The sequence below is a fragment of the Hippoglossus stenolepis genome, chromosome 4 (genome assembly GCF_022539355.2).
Source record: "Hippoglossus stenolepis isolate QCI-W04-F060 chromosome 4, HSTE1.2, whole genome shotgun sequence".
In the NCBI taxonomy this organism is placed as follows: Eukaryota; Metazoa; Chordata; class Actinopteri; order Pleuronectiformes; family Pleuronectidae; genus Hippoglossus; species Hippoglossus stenolepis.
In genome coordinates this window covers 18,944,228-18,971,218 of record NC_061486.1, presented here as the reverse complement: position 1 = coordinate 18,971,218, position 26,991 = coordinate 18,944,228, and the positions used below count along the sequence as shown (strand labels likewise).

Here is a 26,991-nt window from a genome sequence, read left to right as displayed (position 1 = left end):
ATTCTACATGTCGATTCAAAATGCTGAGAGCGATATCGGGATTATTCATTGGGAGCAGATTGTTTCTGTATTTTAAATCAGATTCTGATGGGGGTACTTGCTGATGTGTAAAATGTGGAGGCCTTTTTTGGGACTACTTTATTCTAGAGCCTCGCTGATGAGCGCTGGAGCCATTTCCTTCCCTGAAGTAACCATGGTTCTTTATAAAGGTGAAATAAATTCCGTCACATGTGAACAGTGGTTTTTACCACGTGCATCCCGCTTTTAAACAGCAGTGTGTGGTCACCCGGTGGGGAACAGGCTCTCCTGACCTATAGTGCAGCCTGGTGACCTTAACCTGGGATCGGGCTGTTGAAGTCACTGGTGGACGAGGATGAGCTCTGTCGGGACCGAAGCCGCCGGAGAGGCTCCTCAGGGCCGCAGCAGCGTCAGGGCCGCGGCGGGGAGAGAAGCAGGGGGACACATCAGGGTCCCCCCGCTGCCCTCACACATCAAGGGGCTGAACAACCTGAGTGGAGCCTGTTCCACCGTGTACCAGTGTGTGTGTGTGTGTGTGTGTGTGTGTGTGTGTGTGTGTGTGTGTGTGTGTGTGTGTGTGGTGTGCATGTGCGTGCGTGTGTGTGTGTGTGTGTGAGTGTGAGTGCGTGTGTGTGTGTGTGTGTGCGTTGTGTGAGTGTGTGCGTGTGTGTGTGTGTGTGTGTGTGTGTGTGTGTGTGTGCGTGTGTGTGTGTGTGTGTGTGAATCCAAGAGAACACCCCACTGAGTCCCTCAGTCAGATTGAGGGAGCAGTGCACAGGCGCAGAGCGCAGCTCGGTGCTGGAGAGGCTGAAAGGCACTAAGGCAGCGTCTCACCGCCCGACGCAGAGACACTTCCAGCGGACAGCCGCGGCCGCAGCCTGCGGAGCCTCCGAGGACAGACGCCCCGAGAGGAGCACGTGCAGGCGCCGTAGGGAGCGAAGCGTCCCGCTGCTGAGCCGCTGCTGAGCCGCTGAACACTGAGCCGCTGTGCGGGGGATGGATTTAAGCAGATGACTGAGTGCGGGAGGTACAGTAGAGACGAGCCGCTGATTAGCTGCTGCGCTCATCGATTATCTACTGATTATCTGCTTGTTAGTAAACAGCGCTGCAGGCAGGCTGCTGGGTTACAGGCTGGTTACAGGCTGTGTAACAGGCTGGTTACAGACAGTGTTACAGTCTGCTGTGTTACAGACAGTGTTACAGGCTGGTTTCAGACAGACAGTGTTACAGTCTGCTGTGTTACAGACAGTGTAACAGGCTGGTTACAGACAGTGTTACAGTCTGCTGTGTTACAGACAGTGTTACAGGCTGGTTACAGGTTGTGTTGCTGGCTGGTTACAGACAGTGTTACAGTCTGCTGTGTTACAGACAGTGTTACAGGCTGGTTACAGGCTGGTTACAGGTTGGCTACACATGTGTCAGGCGGTGAGACACTGCTCCTGTCTCTGTGCTGTGGAAGGGTTCAGTGACAGTGATGGACAGAAACACGGAGGCAGAGAAGTAAACTGGAACTACTTTTTCTTTACATCTGATTCTAACATTTATTGAACTATTTGCTTTCTTCACTAATGTCTTGTGAAACAGGGGCAGATTATATAGATTATTCTTCTTGATGCTCCTTTCAGTCAAGATTTGAGATTTTTTGTTTGCATATAAATTGTTTTGTTTGGTCGATGAATGAAATAAACATATAACATAATAATCTTGCCATGCCAAATATTGCTCTAATTTACAGATGTACAGCCGCATTTCTTGTGATTTTACGATGGCAATAACACTGTATTATTTAGACAACAAATTAATTTCCTATTATTCTTTTTATTATTATTATTATTATGAAATATTTTAAATCAAGAGGAGTTGGTTTTTCCATTTTATTGCGTTACTGTTATTCATTATCAAAATAAGAGTGTAAATATTTTAAAATCAGATTTTCAATTTATGTTTTACTTTTACTTTTACTTACTTTACAAAAAATACTATATACACCATATAAACAATATATATATATGGTGTTAGTTGATGTTGGAATTTTTCATGTTCTTTTCTTAATTATCTCAAAGCAGCGCTGGACAAGTCACTGGGTTTTAATATTTTTCTTTTATGGAGCAGGATTGGAAAGTCCCCTCTGATAGGAATTGAAGTCAGTACGTGAGTTTCCGTGACCATCACATGAGTCAGTAATGTTGGTGGATTCAGTTTCAGGCCTCACATTTAATGTGTCTCATACAGACGATCATTACAACAGGTGAATTGTAAATGATGTGGAATGAAATACTGTCAAACTGGAAGATGTATTTGTTTAAATGCTTTTATTGTGTGTTAGTTTGACCCAAAAGCCTTCAGTGTTTGATGCTCAGGCCTCCTGGCATCAGAGCTGCACACACACACAAAATGGCGGCAGATTGAAATTTCTCACCCATGTCTCTCTCAGAACAAACCTCATCTGACAACACTCTGTTGTCTGCTGAGGTTTTTGGACTTGTTTGCATTTGTCCTGCTTTCTGCTCAACTGAAATAATATGTTCAGTACAGAATTTATTGCAAGCTGATGGTGACCTTCACCACCAATATTGAAAATGGATCTTTACATGAAATTTGTAGTCAAATGTGCACCAGGGATCGTTTCGTGGAAATTCATCCGCTGTATTTTTCCAGACTTTCCACATCTGCATAGGAGCATTACCGTTTGTCACTTCTGTAAAGGCGCTGCATGGGCTTCTTCTGCTAGTGCGTTGGGATGTTTTACAAGCAGATTCATTTGAAGCAAAGATTTCTTACAGTACAAACAGCAGGCACTGTATATGCACATAGTGATGTCAGGACTGATTTTCTATATTTACTTGTTGCTAGTGTTGACAGGTATCACGTGATGGAGTGTGTGCCCTTCATGTCCACAGCGACAGGGAACGGAAACTTGGTTCCAGCTCACACTTCTCAGCTAAACAGGAGAAGTGAAAGGCCCAGGTTCACGCTGTAAAAAAAAAAAGAGCAGTTTCTCTGTCAGCCCTTATCTTTATTAGCTTTCAAAGATGTCTCCATCAGTTTACACTGGACACCGCCTCTCCACTTTCATGGCTAAGAGAGTGGCCACTCTGTGTTTACAGGCCCTCATCCTCGGTGAGGAATGAACACCGCTGAGGTTTCAGGAGCAGGGAGAGGAAAGCAACAGGTTTTACTCTCACATGCTGTCGGTAGTTTTTGTCTTTTTTTTTAGCAAGATTGGTAGTTAAGATAATTGAGAAGACTATTAAGATTTTAGAGGAGTAAGTCTCAAATACAGTAGCTGCAACATGATCAGAAAGATAAATGATCATCAACATAATGAAATATTTCATTTTTGACGTGCTGCAACACTTTTAAATTCATGCCACATGAGTATTTTCAATGAAACAAATGTGTTTTATTGAGCAGAAGTAATTTAAGCAGAACTCAAGAGAACAGTGTGTGTAGAGAACCCTCGAGTGCGTGAGGCGCAGCAGCAGCAGCAGCAGGATGAGACACAGACAGAGATGGTGTTTGATGAAACAGTGTGGAAGACAATCTGCAGTGGTTCTGTAGGTGTGAGAGACGGGGGGGGACATAGAACCATCAACATAATGACAAGGATAAAGACTTTATATCCTCCATTGGGCTAAATTACTATCACCGGATTTTTTTCTTCGTCTTTGTTCCTTTCCTGTAAAAAAAAATCATAATCCGCCTAGTTTGCCACTGTTTTTAATACTGGGCTACCAGGTTTGATATTTTATCCACGATATGCTCTTTAGATCAGGGTTTATATGTGTGTATGTGTGTGTGTGTGTGTGTGTGTGTGTGTGTGTGTGTGTGTGTGTGGGCTCATGCTTAGATGAGATGGTAATGAGATGTCGGGATTCTCTGAATAATGTATTCGATTTTACGGATCAGTAAAATTCACAACTTTTTCATGACTTTTGTTCCTATACAATTTCTTAAGGAACAAATTAATAGAAAAATGATGCACTGATCAGTGAAATGTTTGCCCCATTGCATCATGGGAGCTATGTTTTGAATAGAAAGTTTATTCTTAAGATTTAAAATGAGCCACAAACAATTAACAGAGGCCACCCAAATTCCAAACATTTGTTTAAAAATGATGATTATATTTGTATGTCATTATGATTTGAGTATTACACTAATTATATTTAAATATCTGAAATCTGATGAGGGATTTTGCGTAGTTTATTTCCTAATATGTGGGATGTGTGTGTCGAATGTAACAATTGAAATTACACACATTTGAGTCAGGAGAGCAGGAGACGGTGTTAACCTGGTGCTCATGTTCGGTTGAACGCGAGGTTTCCCTTCACATCCATCTCAACCATTTTGTCACGTTAACAGGTAAATAATACGCCACCCAAAACATTATGTTGATCAATTTAACACAAGTTATTTTCCATGTTTTAGTCAATTAAAACAACTGAGTAAATAAATCTATAACAAACATATGGCGATGTAGCTGAGAGAAAAGGAAATGCAGGATTTTTATGTCCGCATTTGATGGTTTAGAAATATTAATGCAAATGAAGACATAACTTATGTGTGTGTGTGTCTATGTACTGATAGAGATAAAGTGAATTAAACATTATTAAGTATTAAATTATGGTATTATAATTATTAATTAAAAGTAAAATTGTACATGTTTTTAACTAATTGTAGATTAAGAGAGTAAAATGGCATTGAAAGGTTATTGAATGTGTAAATATATAAAATAAAAATGACAGATCAATAATCAAAATTGTTCTCATGTATATGATGTATTTTATACATATATTTGTATATGTTCATACAATGCTTCTTAAACAAATGTACATTTTTTGTTGTCATCATTATTACATATAGTACATATAAATCATCTTGTTTTTATTCTCAGTAAGAAATTTAAATGATTATGAATTAATTTCGAATTTTGGAAAAAAGAGGTTCACATTTTATATTTACACTCCTGCTTCAAGGCTAACAACATTTCAGATTATTTTAAAATGTCACTTTAACAGCTCAGAGTGGCTGTACTCAACATGTATCGGTCCATAGGCTGTATACTGTATATGGTTGTTTAAGCAGAGCTTGGTGATATTGAGGTAACCACATTTAGCTGCCACGATGGTATGGGATCCATAACATGTATTATTGGCGCTGGCGAGTCTGCGTCTGATCAGTGTCACATGGCAGGCCTGATGTACAGCGGACATTTCTCTGCGCTGTCACAGCTCCTCACTGATACGTCTGACAGCTGAATATTTCTCTAATCCTGCAGAGATGCTGCAGGAGAAGGCTTCAGCTGTGACGGATGAATGTATGAGCCGAGTCCAGACCGGTGTGGAGACAGATCTCCTCCCACACCAGCCACGACTGGGCCTGTCCACAGCTTCCGCCATTCCCAGCTCCAATGAGCCTGACCAGGTACACACATGGAGACCTAATGTCCCAAACACACACAGATGCTTCCTATGACTGAATTATTGAGGAATTATTCTTTAGACAGCTCATTCAATGGAGGGACTGTTGATTGGGATTTTAAAATTACAAATCAATCAGGTCTTGTTTGTGTTTTGATGATTTCTGAAGTGTTAAATGAACCTCCCCCAAAATAAATTATTTCAGTCAATAAAATGTGGATTTTTAATTTTCAACTACGGTTGATTTTATGAATTGCTCAGCACGTGTTTATATCCTGATATTTCACGATGTTTTTTTCTTCACACCTTATTTGTAATAGGTTGTGGTGATGGTTTGGTTTGTGTAGAGTGTCACAGTGATTTCCTCTCTCTCTCTTTCTCTCTCTCACTCTCTCGCTCAGAACATTGAGAACATTAAGGTCATCCTTCATGAGCGGGAGCTGTGGAAGAAGTTCCACGAGGCCGGCACAGAGATGATCATTACTAAAGCAGGCAGGTTAGTAACGCAGCACAACATCTATCATCATCATCAATCACATAACGACAGAAAATCACTACTTATTTTGAGCTTCAACATTTGTCACTTTGCTCTTAGTTTTAATTTGAAATACTAATTTTGGGGACATTTCTAAATCAAGGAGAAAAAGAAATGTTTGTCAATGTAACTAGAAAAGCCAAAGTGAAAATGTGTGTGTATCTGAACTTTTAATTCCATCATTAGAAATTACTTTAATAATCAGTGGTGGAAGAATTCAGACCTTCTACTCCTACTACTTTTATTTAAACCCGAGTCACTACCTCTAACTGATTAAGTAACACAGTGGTGATTAAGCCACCGACCCACTGGTGAAAGTGTTTCAACGTGTTTGCAATTTGGCAGCTTCACGTTAAAAGCATTTAATGGTGAACCACACGTTGACTTTTATCATTAAATAATTACAGAAAATGCAAAGTATTGTCAGTGAGCTAATATTCAACCCCATCGTTCATCAAAAATACATCGACAAACCCAGACAAGTCATTTTTCTGAGCAGATCAGTGTGAGATGTGTCAGGCAGTGATGGATCAGTGAGGAGCAGCCACACTGAGCCGTTGGATGAAGAGCTGCAGGCGACACACTGCTCACCTCCAGCTTCCCAGACAGCTGCTCTGCTCCTTTCATTGCGCCCTGCTGCTCACACACTCATGATGTGTGCAGAATAAAATCAGATCACAGTTTCTCTCAGAATGATGGAAAAAGGCCAATCACTGCCTGACCTCTGTTGTGGTTTGTTTTGCTGCCCCCACATTTCTCTGTCCTGTCGAATTAAACCACATCAGCTGTTGATTTTCAGGTGTTATAAAATCAACCAGGAGTGAATAAGATTTCCACTTTAACATCAAATAATCTGTTACAGGTAATGACCCATATTCAAAAGTTTAACAAAGATGCACTGAACAAAATGTGTAGAAATGTTTAAATGCAAAATCTTAATTACTGACTATAATCAGATAAATAATATAATAATAAAAAAATACTCAAGTAAAGTAGGCTACCACCAAACTAAGTACTTATGTAGAGCACCTGAGAAATTGTACTTAGTAGGTAATCTTTTATATGATACACACACACACACACACATATGTGTGTGTATGTATATTTACATATATATATATATTTAAATTTTTATTTTTTATTTTTTATTTTATTTATTTATTTATCTATATACCACTCAAAGGACTTTACAATACAGTTTTGCTGCACAGCCGTCAGGCAATTTGGGGATCAATGTCTTGCCGAAAGACACTTCAGTGTGTGGAATTGGGGAGACTGGGATCAAACTCTTGACCTTCTGGTTAGTGACCCGCTCTACCTTCGCTCCACCTCCTGAGCCACGATCGACTACAGTATATTATACTAGTATATATTGATATTATTTATGTATATATAGTGTTTCATACTGTAAAATATTAGGTTCAGTTCGATGTTGCTCCAAATAAAATAATACATTTCAACAATAAAACTAACCACTAACCTCAAATAGTGATGTAATAAAAAAAGAGCTCCATTGTAATTTCACCAAGAAAATGTTGTTGGGTTACATTGTTAGTCAAATAACATATTAAAAGTAGGTTATGTGTTGGAACATGAAAATTAAAGGTTAAGTGTATTGGTTTTAATTATGCAAAATGAATATCAAACCTTTCTGTGACCATCTGTTCCGACAGCTATTAGAAACATATCGCAGTTATAGGTTTGTCTTTCAGGAAGAGACAGATGGTTCCTGCAGCACTGACTTCATAATTGAAAACACAAATGACTGCTTGGCTTGTTGGATTTAATGCGACCTGAGGATTAGATGGTGAGGCCTGTGGACATTAACCAGAGAATGAGTAGACTCTTAAATCGACCTCCGCCTCTCTTTCCCCATGGGATGGTTTTTTTTACAGTAAAAAATGTAAAAGGTCACCACATTTTTTCTTTAATGCTGCATAACTGTGAGAGATGGGCTTTCCCTTGTCCATCTGATAAAGTGGGCTCTCAATCCTTAAAGCCCTTTGAAGGGCTGTGCAGTGGTTCAGCTATGCAGCTGTGCTGGGAACCTGTATGCTTTCACCTACAGCCAGTCAGCAGCAGTGGCGGCTCTGCTGCTGCTCTGAAGGTCACAGAAACTCTGAATCAACAGCAAACTCAGAATGAATAATATGAATTATTCAGGTGTGTTATGAATAGTGCATGTAGAGCTGCTCACCTTGTTATAAGATGTTTGGTAATGTTGAAAGGGGCATGTTGGCGTAGCCCAGTTACATTAAATCTGATGTTTGAGCAGAGCATGATGTGAGTGGGACAGAAAAGTCACATGTTGATATTTGGAATCAGTGTCTGTCGGAGACCGTTATTTGGTACATTACCAATCTACTATGGGGCTCATTAGTCTTTGGCAGTGAGAGCACAGGGATCCTGTATATGAACATTCCTCAGTGAAAACATTTTTCATTTCCACTCATTGTACAGATATCCAATAATGTTCAGATAATAATAACAACAACAACAACAACAATAATAATAATAATAATAAAAATAGCAAATGTATCATAAAATATAATTCTGTCAAATCTCTGATATCACCCAGGTGAACAGTGATCGGTTTACTCTGTAATCAGAGTCAGATTGTAAATCATTAAGCAGAAGCCAAATTATTTACAATACTTAATTATTAATTTGATTGTATCACAAAGCAGTGCAGATAACAAAATAGAAAAAAGCATGTGTGTGTTTGTGTGTGTGTGTGTGTGTGTGTGTGTGTGTGTGTGTGTGTGTGTGTGTGTGTGTGTGTGTGTGTGTGTGTGTGTGTGTGTGTGTGTGTGTGTGTACGCAGTAAGGGAGACAGTACTACAAATATACATTGCACGAGTAGTAACAGTAGTACAGCAGGAGCTTTGGAGCTTTAATATCTGCTGACTGGAGAAGATGAAACCATGTCAAGAAGTCCGGGCAGTCCCCAGTCTGTCTTCTCCACCAGTAACCTCTGAATAACTGCATAACTACCAAAGCCTTAGTTTCAAGTGTTGTGAAAAGGCTTAGTGAGATGTTTAAATGTTGTGTAACTATCTGCTTCAGCACAATGATCTTTGGAGACATATTTACAAATGAGCAGTTTAGCTCTTCAGCATTTTATCTCTCCAGATCCTTTCAAATGAAAAACTTTCCATCGGCAACTTCTCACCAGAGCATAAATTTGTCTTCAAGTCTTTACACAGTTCAGCCATAGACTGTGAAATGTTTTCTTCTCTTGTGAAATTTTAAAGGGCTATAAACAAAGTGATCTGGTTTTATGTTGATTACCAATAACCTCTTGGGGGGGGTCCCAGTCCCCATGCATGCTGGCGCCTGAAAGCACTTAATGAAGACGTGTTTAACAGCCCTCTGATCAGTCGTACCGCCACATGCCACCATGCAGCTGAGGCTTGCAATGCCGAGGTGTCACATTCAGCATCCTGGCAATTGGACCCTTTAGTAAAATCTGAACATAACCAACAGAAAAGGGTCAAAGGTCAAGGGGAAAGAGTGAAAACGGAGCGGTCAGGCTGAAGTGGCAGTGTTGATCAGCAGGGTGCTGAGTCTGATGCGAGCAGAGAGCCTGTGCGAGGGAGCCCTGTCAAAACGTTATGTGAGTCATTGTAAACATCACATGATGAAGTGACTGTCAGTTCGAGCTGCCGACAGTCACAGTTAACAATGTTTTGTGATGTTTGCAGTCGTGTCTGAAGGTTTGTGCCTTTGGGATGTGTTTCTGACAGGACACGTCCTAAAGACATAACCTGTGAGTGCCTGCTAATAAATGAGGTGTTCCTACTGTAGATTGAAATAATGAGATGAACTGTTGAAATCTTATAAACAAACGAAAATATAGTTTTTGTACAATTTAAAAGGTAAATTTGGGCACAAGTGTGGTTTTGGTCATGATAAAAATGATTTACGTTTGTTCCAAACTATGGTTAAAGCTAACAATACTGTGATCACTCATCCTGCTTTCACTGGCAGATGCATTTGTGTGTCCAAGACTGCTTCACAATAGTGTATTTCCATTTATTAACTGCAAATATGAATACAATTTCACCAAATAACATGCAAAGTTGCATTAATATATTTTTTTTTATTAACTTAATGAAATCATATTAATATATTAATAAAAACCTGCTTTTAAGAAATAGCAAATGTGAATATCATGTACGACTGGTTGGTAATGCAAATCCCAACCAGTACTTTTTACATAGATACAAATTATATATTATTGGAGGATAATTATACCTGGAGTCACACGGTACACAATAGTACACATCTGGTATTGTTATACTGCAAACATGAATGAAGGGTTAGGAAACAATGTTAAATGAGTGTTTCATGTGAAAGCAAATGTGATGAAAAGAAAAAATAATAACGACACTAAAACCGGCGACCTTCATGATCAACTTGTTGTAAAGAAAACCCTAAAAAACCAAAACTTGAACTTCAAGTGTTCCGTGGTTTAAAAAAAAAGGTTTGGGATCCACTGCTTTGTCATGTGAGGGGGGTCAGTGCAGAGGTGGCACGGGAGGAGACACAGATGCAGAGGAACCCTGCTGTCACTCAGGGGATCCCACATGTTCCCGACACTCCGAGATGAAACTAGCTCAGCCCACTCCCATGCAGCACCTAGCTGAGCCTAGAAGACTTGTTATTGTGAGTGTCATTGTCCAGGCATAATCCTCCCGTTTCAAAGCACCCAGCCAAGCTCTTCCCTCACTCTCCCTCATTGTACACAGCCCGTCAAGAGAGCAGCGGCGGGTTGATAAGAGGAATCCGGCGCCCACCATAGGCTGAGTCTGCTAGGTTGTAGCGCTTCATCATCCCCCCCTCAACGCTCCGTTTGATCTCACTGTGGTACTGGAGATTCCCAGAGAGGGAATGGCCGAAACATGTGGGAATGTTAAGAGAAACAGCTGGCACACACACACACACACACACACACACACACACACACACCCACACACACACACACACCGACACTGATATCATACATACACTCTGCACCTTCCATTTCTCATACTCCCCTTACACTCACTTAGTCACACTACCATATGTATATATATGTATATGTACACACACACACACACACACACACACACACACACACACACACACACACACACACACACACACACACACACACACACACACACACACACACACACACACACACACACACACTCACACACATGCACGTATATGAGCAGTTACTATTTAAATAGATGGTAATTAGAAAACATTTTTAGAATAAAGTCTTCATTATTCACTTTGAAAATTAAAGTTTTAGTTTTAGTTAAACTTACTTACTGCTATCCTACCTACTTAGCATTGCAGGCAAGTTAAGTTAACCATAGCCAATTTACAACATGCATGATATACTGTACTTTTTTCCAAGTAGTTCTATCCAATAATATTTACACCCACCTAAATGTGTGGGAACTTTTAAAACAACCATCAAAACTGCGATCTTTTGTTATGTTAGCTTGCTTCCTCACACTGCGCTGCATTACATGTTATTGTTATTTAAATGTTTTGAACCAGTATGATGCTGTGGGGAAACCAAAGGTAAACACAGTCTTGTTGGTGCTATTTATTTTAAGAGGGTTTGTTACAAGGCAACAAATTGTTTAAAAACAAAATGTTTATGAAACTGTAAAATCACTTATATTTGAATAAGTTAAAGTCAAGGAAAACTGTGTCTTCACACTTTTTGTGAGTCTAAACATCAGAGTTTAGCGGTATTGTGTGAATGCCACATTCACAGTGTTTCATAATAATGTAAGGTAAAGTTGAAGTAAACCAAACTATTTAAAATGTTACTCACTTAGTGTCTAATGGAATACGTTACTAATTACATGTACGGGCATATCTGTCATCTGTAGTGGAATTCATTTCAAAAACAGACCTTTCAACTCTGTCCATATAGGTCACAAGTAACCCTAGCCCAGTTTGATGAGTATGAAAATGAGGTAATCACCTTCACAGTCAGCAGCTCTCGTCCCCAACATGTTATTCAGCTCTCTCTACATCATGAAACACCAAATGAGAGAATATCTTTTGAAGAATCATGTTCATCCAGTAGAGTTCAGAGACTTATAAGGGTTGGCGGCACACTTACTAAGGCCTGCTGCTTCTAAAAACAACAATACCTTTCCAACTCACCTCCAGCTTTCGCTGCAAAATGCATTATCCAACTCGACCTTCTCAGCCATGACTATATCCATAGTTTTTTTCCTCTTTTTTCCCCTTTATGCTTTAAAACAGAACATAGACAAGTGCAGCAAGCTGACGACATTGATCCTGCACCATGTTTGTTTTTTCTATGAAGTCACGCTTAATCACGCAAGTTTTCCACACTCCGGTTCAGACGGTGGCAGTAATGCACCTTAATGTTGTTTGCCATCGACCATGAAAAAAAGAAGAATAATCACACGAGTTTCTGTGACATCCAAAGTCTCTGGATTTGCCGCTGTTAAATTGTTTCCTGCAAACGTCAAAGTGTGTGGTCTGACGTTATGTTCAAATTGTCTAGTGTGGGCATTCTGACAATTATAATATTAAAAATCAGTAAAATCTGTCATTATGCTTATGGTCTCTCTCATTTTTTAAAATCGGTTAAGAGTTGAAAATCCCCTAGTGTTCATCAGGCCTTATACACTTTATTGTCAACTGTCTGTATCCAGGTGCGAAAATATTCTTCGCTACAACACAGCTACAACACTAAAATATCAATCTTTTTAACATGTCAGTAAAGTAAAGCAGTATAGAAAAACATTATCACGTGAAAACAACTGTCTGCATTTATGTATATGTCGACAGCACACTGTGCTATGGGAAGTTGTGATTATTTTCCATTAAATATTGAAGATTATAACGGTTTTGCACACCTGTCTCAGTGGTGCTATCCGTGGTCCTGAAAGAGCAGATTGAAGTCTGATATATTATATTTGCACTTAAGCCTGTGCTTTGTTGTGTGTGATCTCCATTAAGAAGAAGGGCAAGTCCAGAGAATGAAAATATCGAGCTTTATAATTGATGCATTCAATCTTTTTTTAGCATCTATTGCACTTCTGTCCGTCCTGGGAGAGGGATCCCTCACATCTGGCTCTCTCTGAGGTTTCTATGTTTCTTCCCCTGTTAATAGTGATTTTTTTGGGTAGTTTTTCCTTACTCTTGTTGATCTCTAAGTGCAGAGGATGTCACACCTTGTTAAGCCCTATGAGACAAATTGTGATTTTCTAATATGGGCTATACAAATACAATTTGATAGGCATAACCGCTGCTACTTGCTTAAACAAAACCTAACCCTAACCTATACAATCCCCACCTGACTCATTACATGTCCTGTTGCCCTAAAACAGTGTGAGGAAGAACTATTGATTTGCCACCATAGTGCTTCCTTACATGAACATTAGCTTGTCATGGAGCACAGACTAAAAACGTGGCATTATTAATGTGAATGAATGATCTTTTAAGTAAATGTTTTGAAGAAGTTATAGATCTATTACCTCTACAACGAAGAACTAAAGAGCACTGTCCGGAATTCTTGTTCACTCAACTCTAAAAGCACCAAAAGATGTTAAAGATGTATAGTTTCAAATGAATATCATTATTCAGCTGAGGTATGTGATGATTTAATACACTAGGTTAAGTGGATGGAAATTTGGGGGGGCTGTATCCAATTAATCCCCCTACCCCCCAATTACACGTTTTACAAGTGAGCAAGTGAGGCACATCTCTGTGTTTCCGTCAGCTTTGTGTGTGCAGTAGTAAAACCATACTTTTCATTCATTGTGTCTCACCCCCTTTCTATGACGGCACATTATTGTCCCCTACTTTGAGTGTGGCTATAAGAAACAATTTTTTTCTTATAAGGTCAAACCTGGTGGTGAGACCTTGAGAGCATATGTGATAGTTGGACAAGCTAAGTTAGTATCTTACTAACAACCACGGACCATTCAGACTCAGCAACATCCATTTGTGTCTGAGATTCGGTTTCATCTCTGTGGCGGGACCATAGACTGCATAGGCGGGACAGACTCATTTGATGGGGGGGGGTCATAATACACAAATCTGAGGGCCTCATGTGTTGACACGGTCCCCCATCTGCTCTGTCTGTATGATGCGAGTGGAGCCAGAGATCAGCAGAGGTCTGTTTTGAATGCACCTCTGGGATTTAGCCATCTTTCAGTGAGGATGATACCGCGACTGATCTCTCCTAATGATTGGATTTGAAGCCTAAGAGAGAGATTTAAATTACCTGCCCTCAATCCCTATCCTCCCTCTCTCCCTCTCTCTCTCTCTCTCTCTCTCTCTCTCTCTCTCTCTCTCAGTCGCTGCCTCTCTCTTATGTGAGTGAGTTTTTACAGTAACATGATCAGATGGTGACAGCAATATGAGCATTTTAAGATAGGCATTCGCATTAAACAACAAGTATGGAGATAGGTGTTTTGATGCCATGGCGCCCTCTGAAAAAACATGCAAGGCTTACTTAAGTGTTCTCCAATGTTTAAACACGTTGCAACGCCCACAGATAAACTGCAGGCCTTTTTGACTGTGGCCTCTTGAGCAATGACAAGTCTGCTGTCTAAACTGTTGTCCAATCCAGGGTGCCATTAAAAACCACTTAGGACTTTATAAGGAGGCACAGAGCCCTTTGCAAAGTTTTCTTTAGTGCAGATGGGATGAACAGGTTTTTGGTTTCCCAGGAGAGGTCAGGAAAGGTAGCTCTCTTCATGTGTTTTATAGCCTCGGCGGCTATATCAGCATATTCTGTCTTTTGTTTCAGGGCATTTAAAAGATGAAAGATAGAGTGGGTTGCCAACATTTTTATGGTACATAAGAATCACAGATCCGAGAGGATTTTAGTCCTCTTCCAAATCAATGCCTGCATGGACACAAATTATTACCAGGACGTGAAGATCCTGACAGTAAGGTCAACATCAAGAAGAGCTTTGGCAAGTGGCTCCTAGTCTGTAATGTGCTTATTGGAATTATCTGTGTAGGAGTAGGTTCCATCAAATGACTCTGCAGGTAAAGGGTATTTCAAGTTACAGAGACGGCAGCTTCTCACCCTGCCCGTCGCTCAGTCCACTGACCTCTGTATGGGACCTCGCTCGTGTCAGTCCCTTAAGGACTTCAGTGATCTGCAGTCAATGAGTTAATCGGATCTTCATCTGCAGTGTCTGTGCCGATACTACACTCGTCCAACACATACAACTGGCTCACAGGATTAGGAAGACGAACACAACCTTTCTGTTACACCTTGAACTTTGCAAATAAAAAGGCAGGTCATTTCATATGCATCATACATGTAAGTATATAGCAACATATACTTGACCCATCCATGTGCATATAACATAGATAAATAATAAATGCCATGTTAAGGAAGATGAAAATAGGTTCATTAAATTAGATCAATTCCTAAAGTGTTTGGCTGAGGTCAGCTCCTTTTTCAGAATATTTTACACTGTTAAAGCTTTGCACAATAAATGTGAGAATTTCTAAAAACTTCCCTGTTCATTCCTCCAACAGGAGGATGTTTCCAAGCTACAAGGTCAAAGTGGCTGGGATGAACCCCAAAACCAAGTACATCCTACTCACTGACATTGTCCCAGCTGATGATCATCGCTACAAGTTCTGTGATAACAAGTGGTAAGTTTCTAAGGTCATAAGTGAATCTGGCCCAATTCAATTAAATAGTATGGAAAAGTTGAATTCATAAGTAATTAAACACACACATAGTCAGTTCAGGGTTTTTTCTTTTACTTGGAATGGTATGACCAGTAGCTGATGTCTAATTTTAGCCAGTATTAGCATATGGTTGAATAACTGACATTATTGGGCCAGTTCAGTGATTTCCTGACTGTGCTACTGTTGATCCTCATCACAGTTTGTCACAGATTAAAAAAGGGTTCATCACGAGAACTGAAGTGAACCAGGAATTTCCTGGTTGGTTTCTCATTCCACTCTCAGTCAAGTCACTTCTAAAGCAACAGACTCAAGAGAATCTTGGGAAATGCAGTGAATTCAACACAGTGTTTGTTGTTCTGTACGAGGATTTGGTTCAAAGACAGAGGAATAGTCTATATACATCTGCCATATTATTTACCAATGTCGAAGAATTTTGCTATTGTATTATTTTGCAAAAGCCTGCATTACTGTTAATCATATTATTGTTTACATTAACAGTCCTCCTCTCTGCAATATATTTGCATATGGTAAATGTAAGGGAAAGATTGACCATGTTTTTTATTGAATATATATGATGAAAGTATAGTCAGGGTTGTAACATTTACGTTTAGTTATACTAAGTAACACATTGATTGCAGATCTGTGGCAGGAAGAAAATTCTGGAATCTCAACAAAAGTCTAACACAACACATGCCTGTTCACCACCTGACCTTGACATCCTTATTTTAATACATAGAGGGAACACCGTTTCCTGCATTGGTACTAAACCAAAATCGCTGGTCATTGCGCGATGCTGACAGTTTTGTTGGGGCACATTAACAAATGTGTGAAACACACTGTGAACACATGTTATGAACAAAGCTGACCAACCAGCAACAGTCCAGGGTTCACACTGAGGCAATGTGTTGGTAATTTAATAAACTGTTTATGTGTCAGGACATTTTCAAGATAATATTATCTAAAATAGGTTGTTACCTATACAGTTCTGATGGCGCTCTCTTGTAGAGGCATCGTGACAAAATCTAATATGAAAACCTTCATTATTTTAGTGTATGTGTATGAAAGCAGAGCAGATCTTCTAAGTGTGACATAGTCTGATAGTGGAGTGTTACTGCAGATCATCCTTGGCTGTGGCTCCGTGCTGCAGGGAACTGGTAAGACACTTGTCAAAGAGGAAAAAGCTGCAGGATTGGACTCAACATTCTCCAGTTGACTGTGTATGTGAGGGTCATGACTCTGGAGTCCACAATCCATCAGAACCACATAAGAGCTGGCACTGCCTTCTACTCATGGGTGGACGAAAAAGTTTTGCCAGGAAAAGCTGACAAGATCCCAAACTCTAAAGCAGAAAGAAGTCATCTGACTTGTTTCTGATCTTGTGGCATGGCCTGCAGTTGGTGGGTTCTGGTGTTCCTCAGCAACACCTTGGAGAGGCATAATTCGTAATGATGTTTTCGCAGAGGCCACCGCCTTGCAGTCTAGGGGATTTAATACTGTGAGGGTTGAGAGCAGCAGTTTCCTAATCCTGTATACAGACGTATTCCCTAAAAAACACAATGCCACTGGCTCTTTAAAACAGTAACATATAGCTACAAATACAAATACATATCAGTTTGTCATTGCTTCCTCCTTCTAAATTTGCTGCACTTCTCTTAATCTGTTTATAGGATGGTGGCTGGAAAGGCAGAGCCAGCAATGCCGGGGAGACTCTATGTGCACCCAGACTCTCCGGCCACAGGAGCTCACTGGATGAGGCAGCTGGTCTCATTTCAGAAACTCAAACTAACAAACAATCACCTGGACCCTTTCGGGCATGTGAGTACCTACTTTATATTTTGTCATCTTTCCAATTGGGTTTGTTAAAATGTTACTCACAAGTTCAGCGGCTAAAATCTGAGAGGATGGCAACAGCTGTCTATAGTTTGCATCTGTGGTGACACTTTGTCCAGCCCCACAATAAAAACGCCCTCGTCCAAATGAGCCCATTTACACAGCAGGGGATCCTCCGCAGGATTTATGACGAGCGAGTGGGTGTGTTGATGACGTTTTCACATTGCGACAGAAGGAAAAGTTTAAAATGAAATAGCCGTGCCACACACTTAAAGAGACACCAACAAAGATGTCAAGAGAGTTTTTGGTGATAAGGGCCAATGCTGATGTGGATGTGCCGTAAACAAAAACATGTGTTCTCCACAGCCGATTAATAAGTGACATCCTGTGTCTGCCTGCTGCACCCCCCCTCACCTGAACGCTCCAGAGATTTCTGTGTTTTTGTGGACGAGTCTGTACGGAGAATCTCCTGCTGCTTTGTTCATGTATGAAAGACAAGTTCAGGAATGAAAACGGCTAGTGCAGTCTAAATTATATGATTAATATGGAATTGAATAATGTGTCTACTCAATGGGCTTTACAATTGTTCCGGGAACTGTTGCCATGTTCCAAGACTTTTGTAAGTAGTAAGTAGCACGTATATATATTTCTTTTATTTGTATTTTATTTAGATATATTACTTTATATATAGTAATATATATTACTATATATATTACTATATATAGGTTTAGGTAACAATTTAAAACACTCCAATATAAAATGTCACATCTCAAATCTGTGGTGGAACGTGGAGCAGTGCAGGATAGAGAATGGAGGGAAAGAGAGAGGAGGCAGAGGGAGGTGAAGAGTGTGACTGTGGCAGCGCTCCCCAGGGGAACTCGGGGATAACTTGTCTGAAGCCATACCATCAATGGGCGGGCTCATTAGGTTCATAACCTCTCAGATCAGTGGCGGGGCCCGCTGTCAGGTTGAGTTGAGTGCCTGGCCAGTGATAAGGGCGAGTAATGAGAACAGAGCAAGTTAGAGGCCAAGCCGAGCTCAGATGACGCCCAGACCAGGAGGTGTGTAGAAGGTCAGTGCCTCTCGAAGGAGAGTGGAGGAACTCCCATTCATTACAAATTTTATAGAATATGTATGAAAGAATAATTGAACTATAGTCCTCACTCTTCCTCTGTGCTCGTTCTGCTTTGTGAGGTAGAGTGCAGACAATTGTTGAGTTGGGCATTTCTGCTATGCAGTCTTTTTAGTGACTGACTGAACATCTGCCTTCTACAGAGTCCAGTCTCTTTATAGAGTAGTTGGTTCTCACACTGTAGAATCAGTGTTCTATGGTCTATACCACTTTTTTTTTTATATCTCAAGGTCCTTCAAAACCAAATCATTTGTTTATCTCTATATTTCACCAAACTCACACCCTCCACCTTCCTGTCATGACAACAAAATTGCTCAGCATCAGCAATACAAACAATCTGTTGTTTACAGAGAGCAAACAGATGTTACTAACCTGGAGTAAAGAGCCTACGCCGTGGCCAGACCAAGTTTCTGGGACAGCAATCATCAGAGAGAAATCTTTTTTAAATGTAGACATTGGACATAATCTGATCCTATATTGAAGTTCTTGTCTGGCATCAGGTTTGGGTCATTATATTCTTTCGGAATAAATAATTCTTATTGTCTTCTGAAGAACGCATGTCAAGCACATCAGTCAAAGCAAATAATCCTGTCTGAATGTTTTAATATCAAGAAAGATGAAAGGAAATTCCCTCTTTAGCTCCTCAGTGATCTAAGGAAGGCTTCTATGATAACTGCATTCAGACAGTCATCCAAGAGTCTCCAGTATCACCCTCAGACAGCAGCCAGACAGCAGAGCAGACAAAGGTCAACAGAGAGCCTCTGGTGAACCAACCAATGGCTTATCTCTGTCTCCAGCCTGCCTCGGCAACAGAAGCATGTGAGTGCGGCCGTTTGGTGTTCAACCTGAGCCTCGCTCCCTTTGCCCTCATCAACCTTTGCCTCTTGTCCCGAGCCTCCTAGAGGAGAAGGCTCTTCAAGAGTGTCTGGTAAAGGAGGAGGGGAGCCGAGGTGCAGAGCTTGATGTTCATCGGTGTTGACAGAGCTGGACTAGTGATGACCCCACTACTGTTGCTAACGCTTCACTGGGCACAGCACTCGGCTGCGGTGAGCAGACTGATGGTGGTGAGCCGACCTGTAGCCACGGAAACAACCTAAACGCGTTCAACACATGCTACCTGCTACGCTGACACACAACACACAGATTCAACATCAAGTGTGATGAGGTGAAAGATGTAGAGAAACGGTTCGATGGGCTATTTGATTTATGCTTGAAAGGCTCAATTTTAACACAGAATTTAGCAGGAAATAGACAGTAACAGGGATACCATATACTATGCATGTTAGTTGAAAGTGTTCAAATAGATACATCATATTCAATTCAATTTTATTTATATAGTGCCAAATCATAACGTGCATTATCTCAAGGCATCAAGACCTCAAAAAATTATACAGAAACCCAACAGTTCCCACGATGAGCAAGCACTTTGGCGACTGTGGAGAAAAAAAACTCCCTGAAGCTAGTTTATAGGCATAAACACAGTCTTTACACAGCTCCAGCTCCTGGCTCTCTGGCTATTTTCCATATATACACACACACACACACACATAAATATATATATAAAATCTATCTATTTGTACATTTTATCAGCTTTAATTAGTTAGTAGTTTTCTCAGTTAGTTCATCTCGTTGACTCAGTGTGTCCCAGTCAGAGCATATCATAACTGTAGATTGGATCATCTCTTATTGGCAGTACAGTGGGTTTCCCTTGCCAAGGAGCACTGAAAAACAAATAACTAGAATGGCACTCAGTAGAGAACATGCAAGGCCCAACAGTCGCCTTAAATTTAATCAAGGCACAACAAATTGCTCACAGTCACAGATATCGATTCCCTAAATATGCCTGATTTTATTGATCAAGATCGATGAATTAGTCCCTGGGAATTCTGTAAAAATGTAAATATATATATACCCTATCTCAAAATGTTGAAATTTAGAAGGGAAGAAAAATAATCCTGCATCCACCTCTTGATCCAGGTCAGCTCCAAACTTTAATGTCCCATCCTTCCACAACGTTTTGAGGAAATCCATTCAGTCATTTTTGTTTATTGGGAAGGTGTGAATACGTAACATCCCTTGCAGAGGTAATGTTAATTCAAGCAGCTGACTCTCTGACTGTTACTCTAATGACTGTTATGTGAGTGTTTGAAATGTGTGGCCTCTTGTCCTGTGTAGATCATCCTGAACTCTATGCACAAGTACCAGCCCAGGCTACACATAGTCAAAGCTGATGAGAACAATGCCTTTGGATCCAAGAACACTGCGTATTGTACTCATGTCTTTCACGAGACAGCCTTCATCTCTGTGACCTCGTATCAAAACCACAAGGTACAGCAACTGGCAACAATACAGATGTAAAGTTTCTATACATTTTTTTAAAAAGTGCTTTCTGTTAAAAAATAGAATGAGAGCTTTTATGAAATGTAATTTCCCTAGATCACACAGCTGAAAATAGAGAACAACCCATTTGCCAAGGGATTCCGAGGCAGTGAAGAAGGGGATCTGCGTGTTTCAAGACTACAGGGGTATGTTTACATGAAAAAGAAACCAGCAAAGTAAAACTGATCCTATAGAATCCCATAGATCTCTGGAATTCTCTTGTAAACCTGACATACTGTATATAAATGAGCACTTCAAGGGGTTTATTTATGTGTCCTGATAAAAGAGTCTACCTTGTCTCTTTGAAAGACCATGTTTAGTGGAATTGTAGGCACGCACGGCAAACTGACTCTGTTTCTTTTCTATTTGCACGACTGATCTATAGGAAAGAGTATCCAGTGATTTCAAAGAACATGGTTCGTCAGAGGCTCATCTCGTCACACAGTCACCTTGCAGGGAAGCTCGGCGCAGGAGCTCTAACGGGGCACCCTCAGGTCCTGTCCTCTTTTCAGTACGAGGCTGGGGTTCCTTTGTCTAACTCCGACCCCCAGGATCCCATCACAAACCATTTCTCTCAGAGCCGAGATCCCAGCCTTCTGTACCACTGCTTCAAACACAGAGGTATTTTCTCAGTCATGGTTCAGCAATCGTAGAGGGTTGTGCACATTAAGACATGCCCAGTAAGTTTTCTACTTCTTTAAAGCCAATGCAGTTAATTGTATCACTTTGCAGATAATGCCCGGCACCTGGAGCTTGGCTGTAAGCGGCCGTACCTGGAGACCTCGTCCGTGGGCTCAGAGGAGCACTACTTCCGTTCAGCTCCCTCTTATGAATCGTCCCTACTGTCTCATCCATACTGCACTGAGGCCATCACCTCTAGAGAAGCTTGTATGTATGGCAGTATGGACGCAGAGTCTGGATCCGGGGCGGCGGACACAGATGACCTGGCCAACTCCCCTTCCATAAATTGCAACATGTGGGCTACCATGCAGCCTTACCCTCGCTATAGCGTGGAGGGTGTTCCGTACCAGCCCTTCACGGCCCACTTCACCAACGCTGCCGCGGTCACGCCTGTGGTACCCCATCCCACATCGTCCATGGTGTCGAGGTCGCAGGCGGACCTGGGTGTCTACAACTCCACTTCGGTCCAGCGAGGTCTGCCCATCATACCTTCATCCTCCTCCTCTTCATCGTGCTCTCCAGCGGTTCCAGGATCCAGAGAGAGGTCAGGCCATCCCTCTCTGTACCACAAAAAGCCAGGGTCACCTCTCCGGCCTCACAGAGATTTCCCAGCTTACCCAACACAAGGCACTCTATCCATCCGGGATGCGTCCTACCAGTACCAAGTGGGGCTGAGCAGCGCAGGGACTCACTGGACTGACAGCTAATGTGGACCACTAGAGAAACCTGTTTTGTCCAAAGGTCTCCACTACAGGCTGCTGATGCCTTGCAATGGTAACAAAAGCCATTTAGGTCCATGAATTCCCCACTAAAGCAACTGCAGTATGATACACAACACCGTATTTGACGAGCAGTGGCTGACCTCATCTTGTTGATTTGTAGAATCTGTACTATAAGCGTTTCATCAGACACAGTGAGGTGGTTCTTCCATTCTCAAATGCAAAGCATAGGTTTGATCAGCGTTTAAAGTTTGTCACTACAACTTACTACCCCAAGAGTCTTAGCGAGCTAACCTGAAGCAATAATGAGACTACTTCTTTAGACAAAAAGAAGTAGATAAGGGCAAATTAGCAGATGTTATTCTTCCTCTAGAAGGCCATACTATATGTTTTAGATACAAGTTCAGAGGATGAGGCTGACGTGATTCTTTTTTTTCTTGTTGTCAACAAATCCTATAAAAAAGGCCAAGTATCTCTCAACTCTTTCTGACTTTCCTACCCGCTCTCACTGCCAAGCCCATTGGTCCCTAATGTAGATGTATATTTTTAAGAATACTATATATAGTTCCATTAAAAAATGGTTCACCCTTTTCCTCAAAGAGATTAACAGTGTAGCTTGTATGAAGTCGTACTCTAAAACATGGGTGAATAGTGTATTATATCAAGCGCACAGTTTTGATTATGGCAGCCAATCGTAATTTTCAGAGCACTGCCCACTCTTCTGCTGCCTGCTGCATCACCACTTTCTGCTACTGCTGCTGCTCATATGTCATTTTAAAAGCCCTTCAACCTCCAACAGACTCTGAGTCTCTATTTCCCTTAGAGGTAAATCATCACTGTTTCTTGCTGCTCCCCGATATGCAGAGCTTTGTGCTTCATTGTGGATGTCAATACTGTATTTATTCTACAGTTGACCACACGGTATTTGGTGAGTTGCAGCATGATGGTGCATATTAGACTGATTATTTAAAAAATTACAGTGGCTCTATGTTCATGATAAGGAGGCAACAGTTAAGCTCATTGATATGAAAGATCATTTCATTGTTTGTCTTTTTATTGGATTATTTGACAATAAGTAAAATTCAGATCAGGGTCAGCCCTTGAGACATGTTCATCTGGGAGGGGGTTTCTAATAGTTAAGACAGTTATGGTCCTTTGAATCCTAATTATTCACAAGTGCCAAAATGAGATTTGCTACCCAATGGTTTCTAAGGAACACGTGCATTAAGTCCAGTGCAGAGTGAGGTTGATCATGTTAGAATATGTAAGACTGAATTTTAAATTCATTTTGCCAACTAAGAATCGTATGTGCATTATAATGGAAAGGTACGCAAGGCAGTCTTTAACCGTGGTGTAGGGCTACATACAGAGCAATGGGATCAAGTGAAAGGTGAACCACAAAGGTAGCTAGCATTAGAGATGTAAGTGTTTAGGTCATTAGATACTTTCTGCAGGTCCATGTGAGGTGTGTTTTACTAATCTAAGGCTCAGCCATTGTGGTGTGGTTAGTTGTCAAAGCTTGGCTCCCAACAATACTCTAGTTAAACCAGGACAGCAGAGAACTCTCACGCAAAACCAGATGGGAGCTTAAAAAAGTGATGTTAAGCCATGGTGAGTACCGGAAAAGAGAGCTGCACACAAATTCCACTCCCAAATGACTGAGTTGGAAAAAATGTCTTAAGACTGCAAATACAAAACAGCCTGAGCAGACAGGGGAGCTGGAAGAAAGCGCTCTCGTCAGCATGATACACCGTAGAGTTCGAACTTGCATTGACAATGAAAGATGATATGTTGGTGATCCCTCATGTATTTGTGTTTTTTTTTTCTTGTTTCATGTTGTTTAATTCAATATAACATTTTTGAATATATTGACATTTTTGCACACCTGATAAATAAACATTTTCATGTCTCTAGTTGTTTTTGCTGTATTTGATCTAAAACCAGTACAACTGATCTACATAACATTTTAAGAACTTACCACTTTATCTGATATTCATTATATCCATTTTATTTGACACCTGAGGGTTTACATATTATGGCATTTTCAAATCTAAAGTTTCATCATTGCTACATTATGTTCAAAAATCTTCCATTACAGTTGAATAAGCAACAGCTCAGATTCTACTCTTTTACAGGGATTACAATTTTAATTACCAAACCAAACTTTGGTTACGGTTATTTGCAATACAATTGTCTGTCTGGTGACAGGTTAATTATTGTATTGGTGTATGAAATTGCTTTCAAGTACCTTTATAAACTTTCAAAAAAATACTAAAGACAAATACATACATAACTGAGGTAATAAAAAGGATAAAGACCAATTTTCCAACAAATCACAAAATGGTCGCTGTTTACTAAAATATCTGGATTTGAATGTGACATGAAATCTAATAAGTTCTGCTTGTCAAGAAGTCATGATGACATTCATGTGTTTTTTCAGCCCTGCTGGGATGAAACTACATCCACTTCAGTAAAGCCTCTACAGGCAGGTCAAGGCCTGATGGTTTCATCTAAGCTGAGGCTTTATATTTTCCTGTAGTCATGGAAACAGTAATCTCCAAAATGTCTAAATTAATAACTTGTTAATAAACAAGTTAATAAACTTCTGAAATGCTAAAAAAGCTTTTAAAGATCTACAGTTTCCACTCAATTTGAATAGTTATAATTATTTTTACAGGCATCGTGGTCCAACTTCTCCACTGCTGAACTGGTGTAACTATACAACACATCATTAATGAAAATATAAAGGCCACAACCTGGGGCTTTCCGATAGAATCAAAAAAGCAGCACTTACGATAGAGTATCCACTTGAGAAACGATCAGTAGATGTTGAAAGGGTCTGCAATTAAAAGTCAAGGTAAAGCCAATTAGTTGAAAGGAATGCGGAGACAGCAGGATGAGCACATCAGCATACAGGGCACTGCTTTCTCTCACACAGAGCTCTTATTAGATCCTGAGTTATGCTGATGGCTCAGTCCTGGTTCATGTCAGCACCTCAGTCTATCTCTCTCTCTCTCAGCTGTGGTTGGATTTGAAGGGAGGCTCCTCTCAGAGCCACCTCTCAAATCAACTTATCATCCGGCAGCTAGCTTCAAATGATAAACTATAACTCTTCTGATAATGGTGATCACACAGTCATTAGCTGTCAAAGTACAGTTATGGTTCGCAATGATGCTCTCTAACCTTCTAAATGGCTACAAATTTCTACGAATGTCCTGAATTACAAATCACACAAACTTTTCCTGTTTGCATTTTGCAAAATATGCCGTGGTGTTTTACATTTTTGGATCTACTTCTATCGTTCCAGGCAGTCACTGGCTTCCATTTATTCCAATATGGAATAAAATCAATTCAAGTCTGCTTTATATTTTGTCAGATTAACATTTCAAGACTAGGAGGGCACTCAGTAGAGTGCAGCAGTCCACACATGCAACCACATTTAAATTCACTAGATCTTTTTATTTGAATCTGCACCAAATTGCACACACTCATTCTCAGATAAATGGCTGAAAATGTTGTAAAATGCCCTGCGTTAAAGCAATGTTAAAGAAAGCCAATAACAATTCCTGCATAAGCACACTGCTACAGATCCACACCAGAATGTAATGGGTTCTTTTCCTGACCCTTTATCCATCCACCAGGTTTGATGATAATCCATTTTACTAAATATCACACAGACAATCCATGAAAGGAAACACAGGGATAACAGTGGCAGATAAGCAAATCACAGCCAAAAATAGAAAACACAACAGCATGCTTTACTAAATGGTGAGCTGTAGTATAAAATATGTGATTTGCAGCAAATGCAAAAAAAAAACATGCAAAGACAAAGGAATGGAAACCTTAGAAATGATGTTCATATCCTACAAATGGATGGAATTTAATGCTGGTTGAGGCAAGTAAAAAGCTTTGGAAAGATAAGGAAGAACTGTGGTTTTGGTTCAATGTTAATAAATGATACAAATACTCTCTCATGCTCCAAAAGAAATAAAAGACTTGTAAAACCTACAATGGACACACACACACTCCAATGGAATTAACATTTCTCTCAAAATGTATTTGCTGTTGCATACTGTATTTGCTGTGTACAGAAATCAATTCTATGGCTATGGTCATTTAAATCAAACATTATGTATGAATTTGAAAATGTGTGAGAAGTCTTTGATAAAATGGTTTTATCTGTGTAGTGATGTGAACAATCTGATCCAATTTTCCTTGTGATACCATTTATTTGAACTTTGAGGATTCATGACAACACAACACACAGCCCACAGATTTCCACAGAGGTTATAAGTGTACTGGCACCAAAAATAAGAATTTATACACACGCTGAAACAAAAAATCTCCTGCTGTGGGTCGTCATTCCACTTCTGTTTTAGCTTCAGCTTTTGACATGGATGAGAGAGCAGCAGTGAACTGCTCCTGGGGCCAGCCATATCTGTGAGAAACACAAAACAACATTTGATTGTTAACAATTGTTGACAATTAAATACATTTTAGGTTGATATAGGTATTAAAACATATCAAACTTTATATGGAATAGTATTTTTTTTATGCTAAAATGCAATA

The 26,991-nt window shown here is 40.3% G+C and overlaps 1 protein-coding gene across 1 annotated transcript; it reads left to right on the top strand.

Annotated features, from left to right (window-relative positions):
• The first annotated feature begins 789 nt into the window (after positions 1–789).
• tbx4 (T-box transcription factor 4) lies at positions 790–24,331 on the top strand. Its single transcript, XM_035153606.2, has 9 exons — positions 790–1,045; positions 5,297–5,442; positions 5,840–5,934; positions 15,523–15,642; positions 17,349–17,496; positions 20,819–20,971; positions 21,080–21,168; positions 21,408–21,643; positions 21,755–24,331. Exons 2-9 carry the CDS (start codon positions 5,299–5,301, stop codon positions 22,408–22,410), a joined length of 1,641 nt encoding a protein of 546 aa, XP_035009497.1. The 5' UTR covers positions 790–1,045; positions 5,297–5,298; the 3' UTR covers positions 22,411–24,331.
• Positions 24,332–26,991: the final 2,660 nt, after the last annotated feature.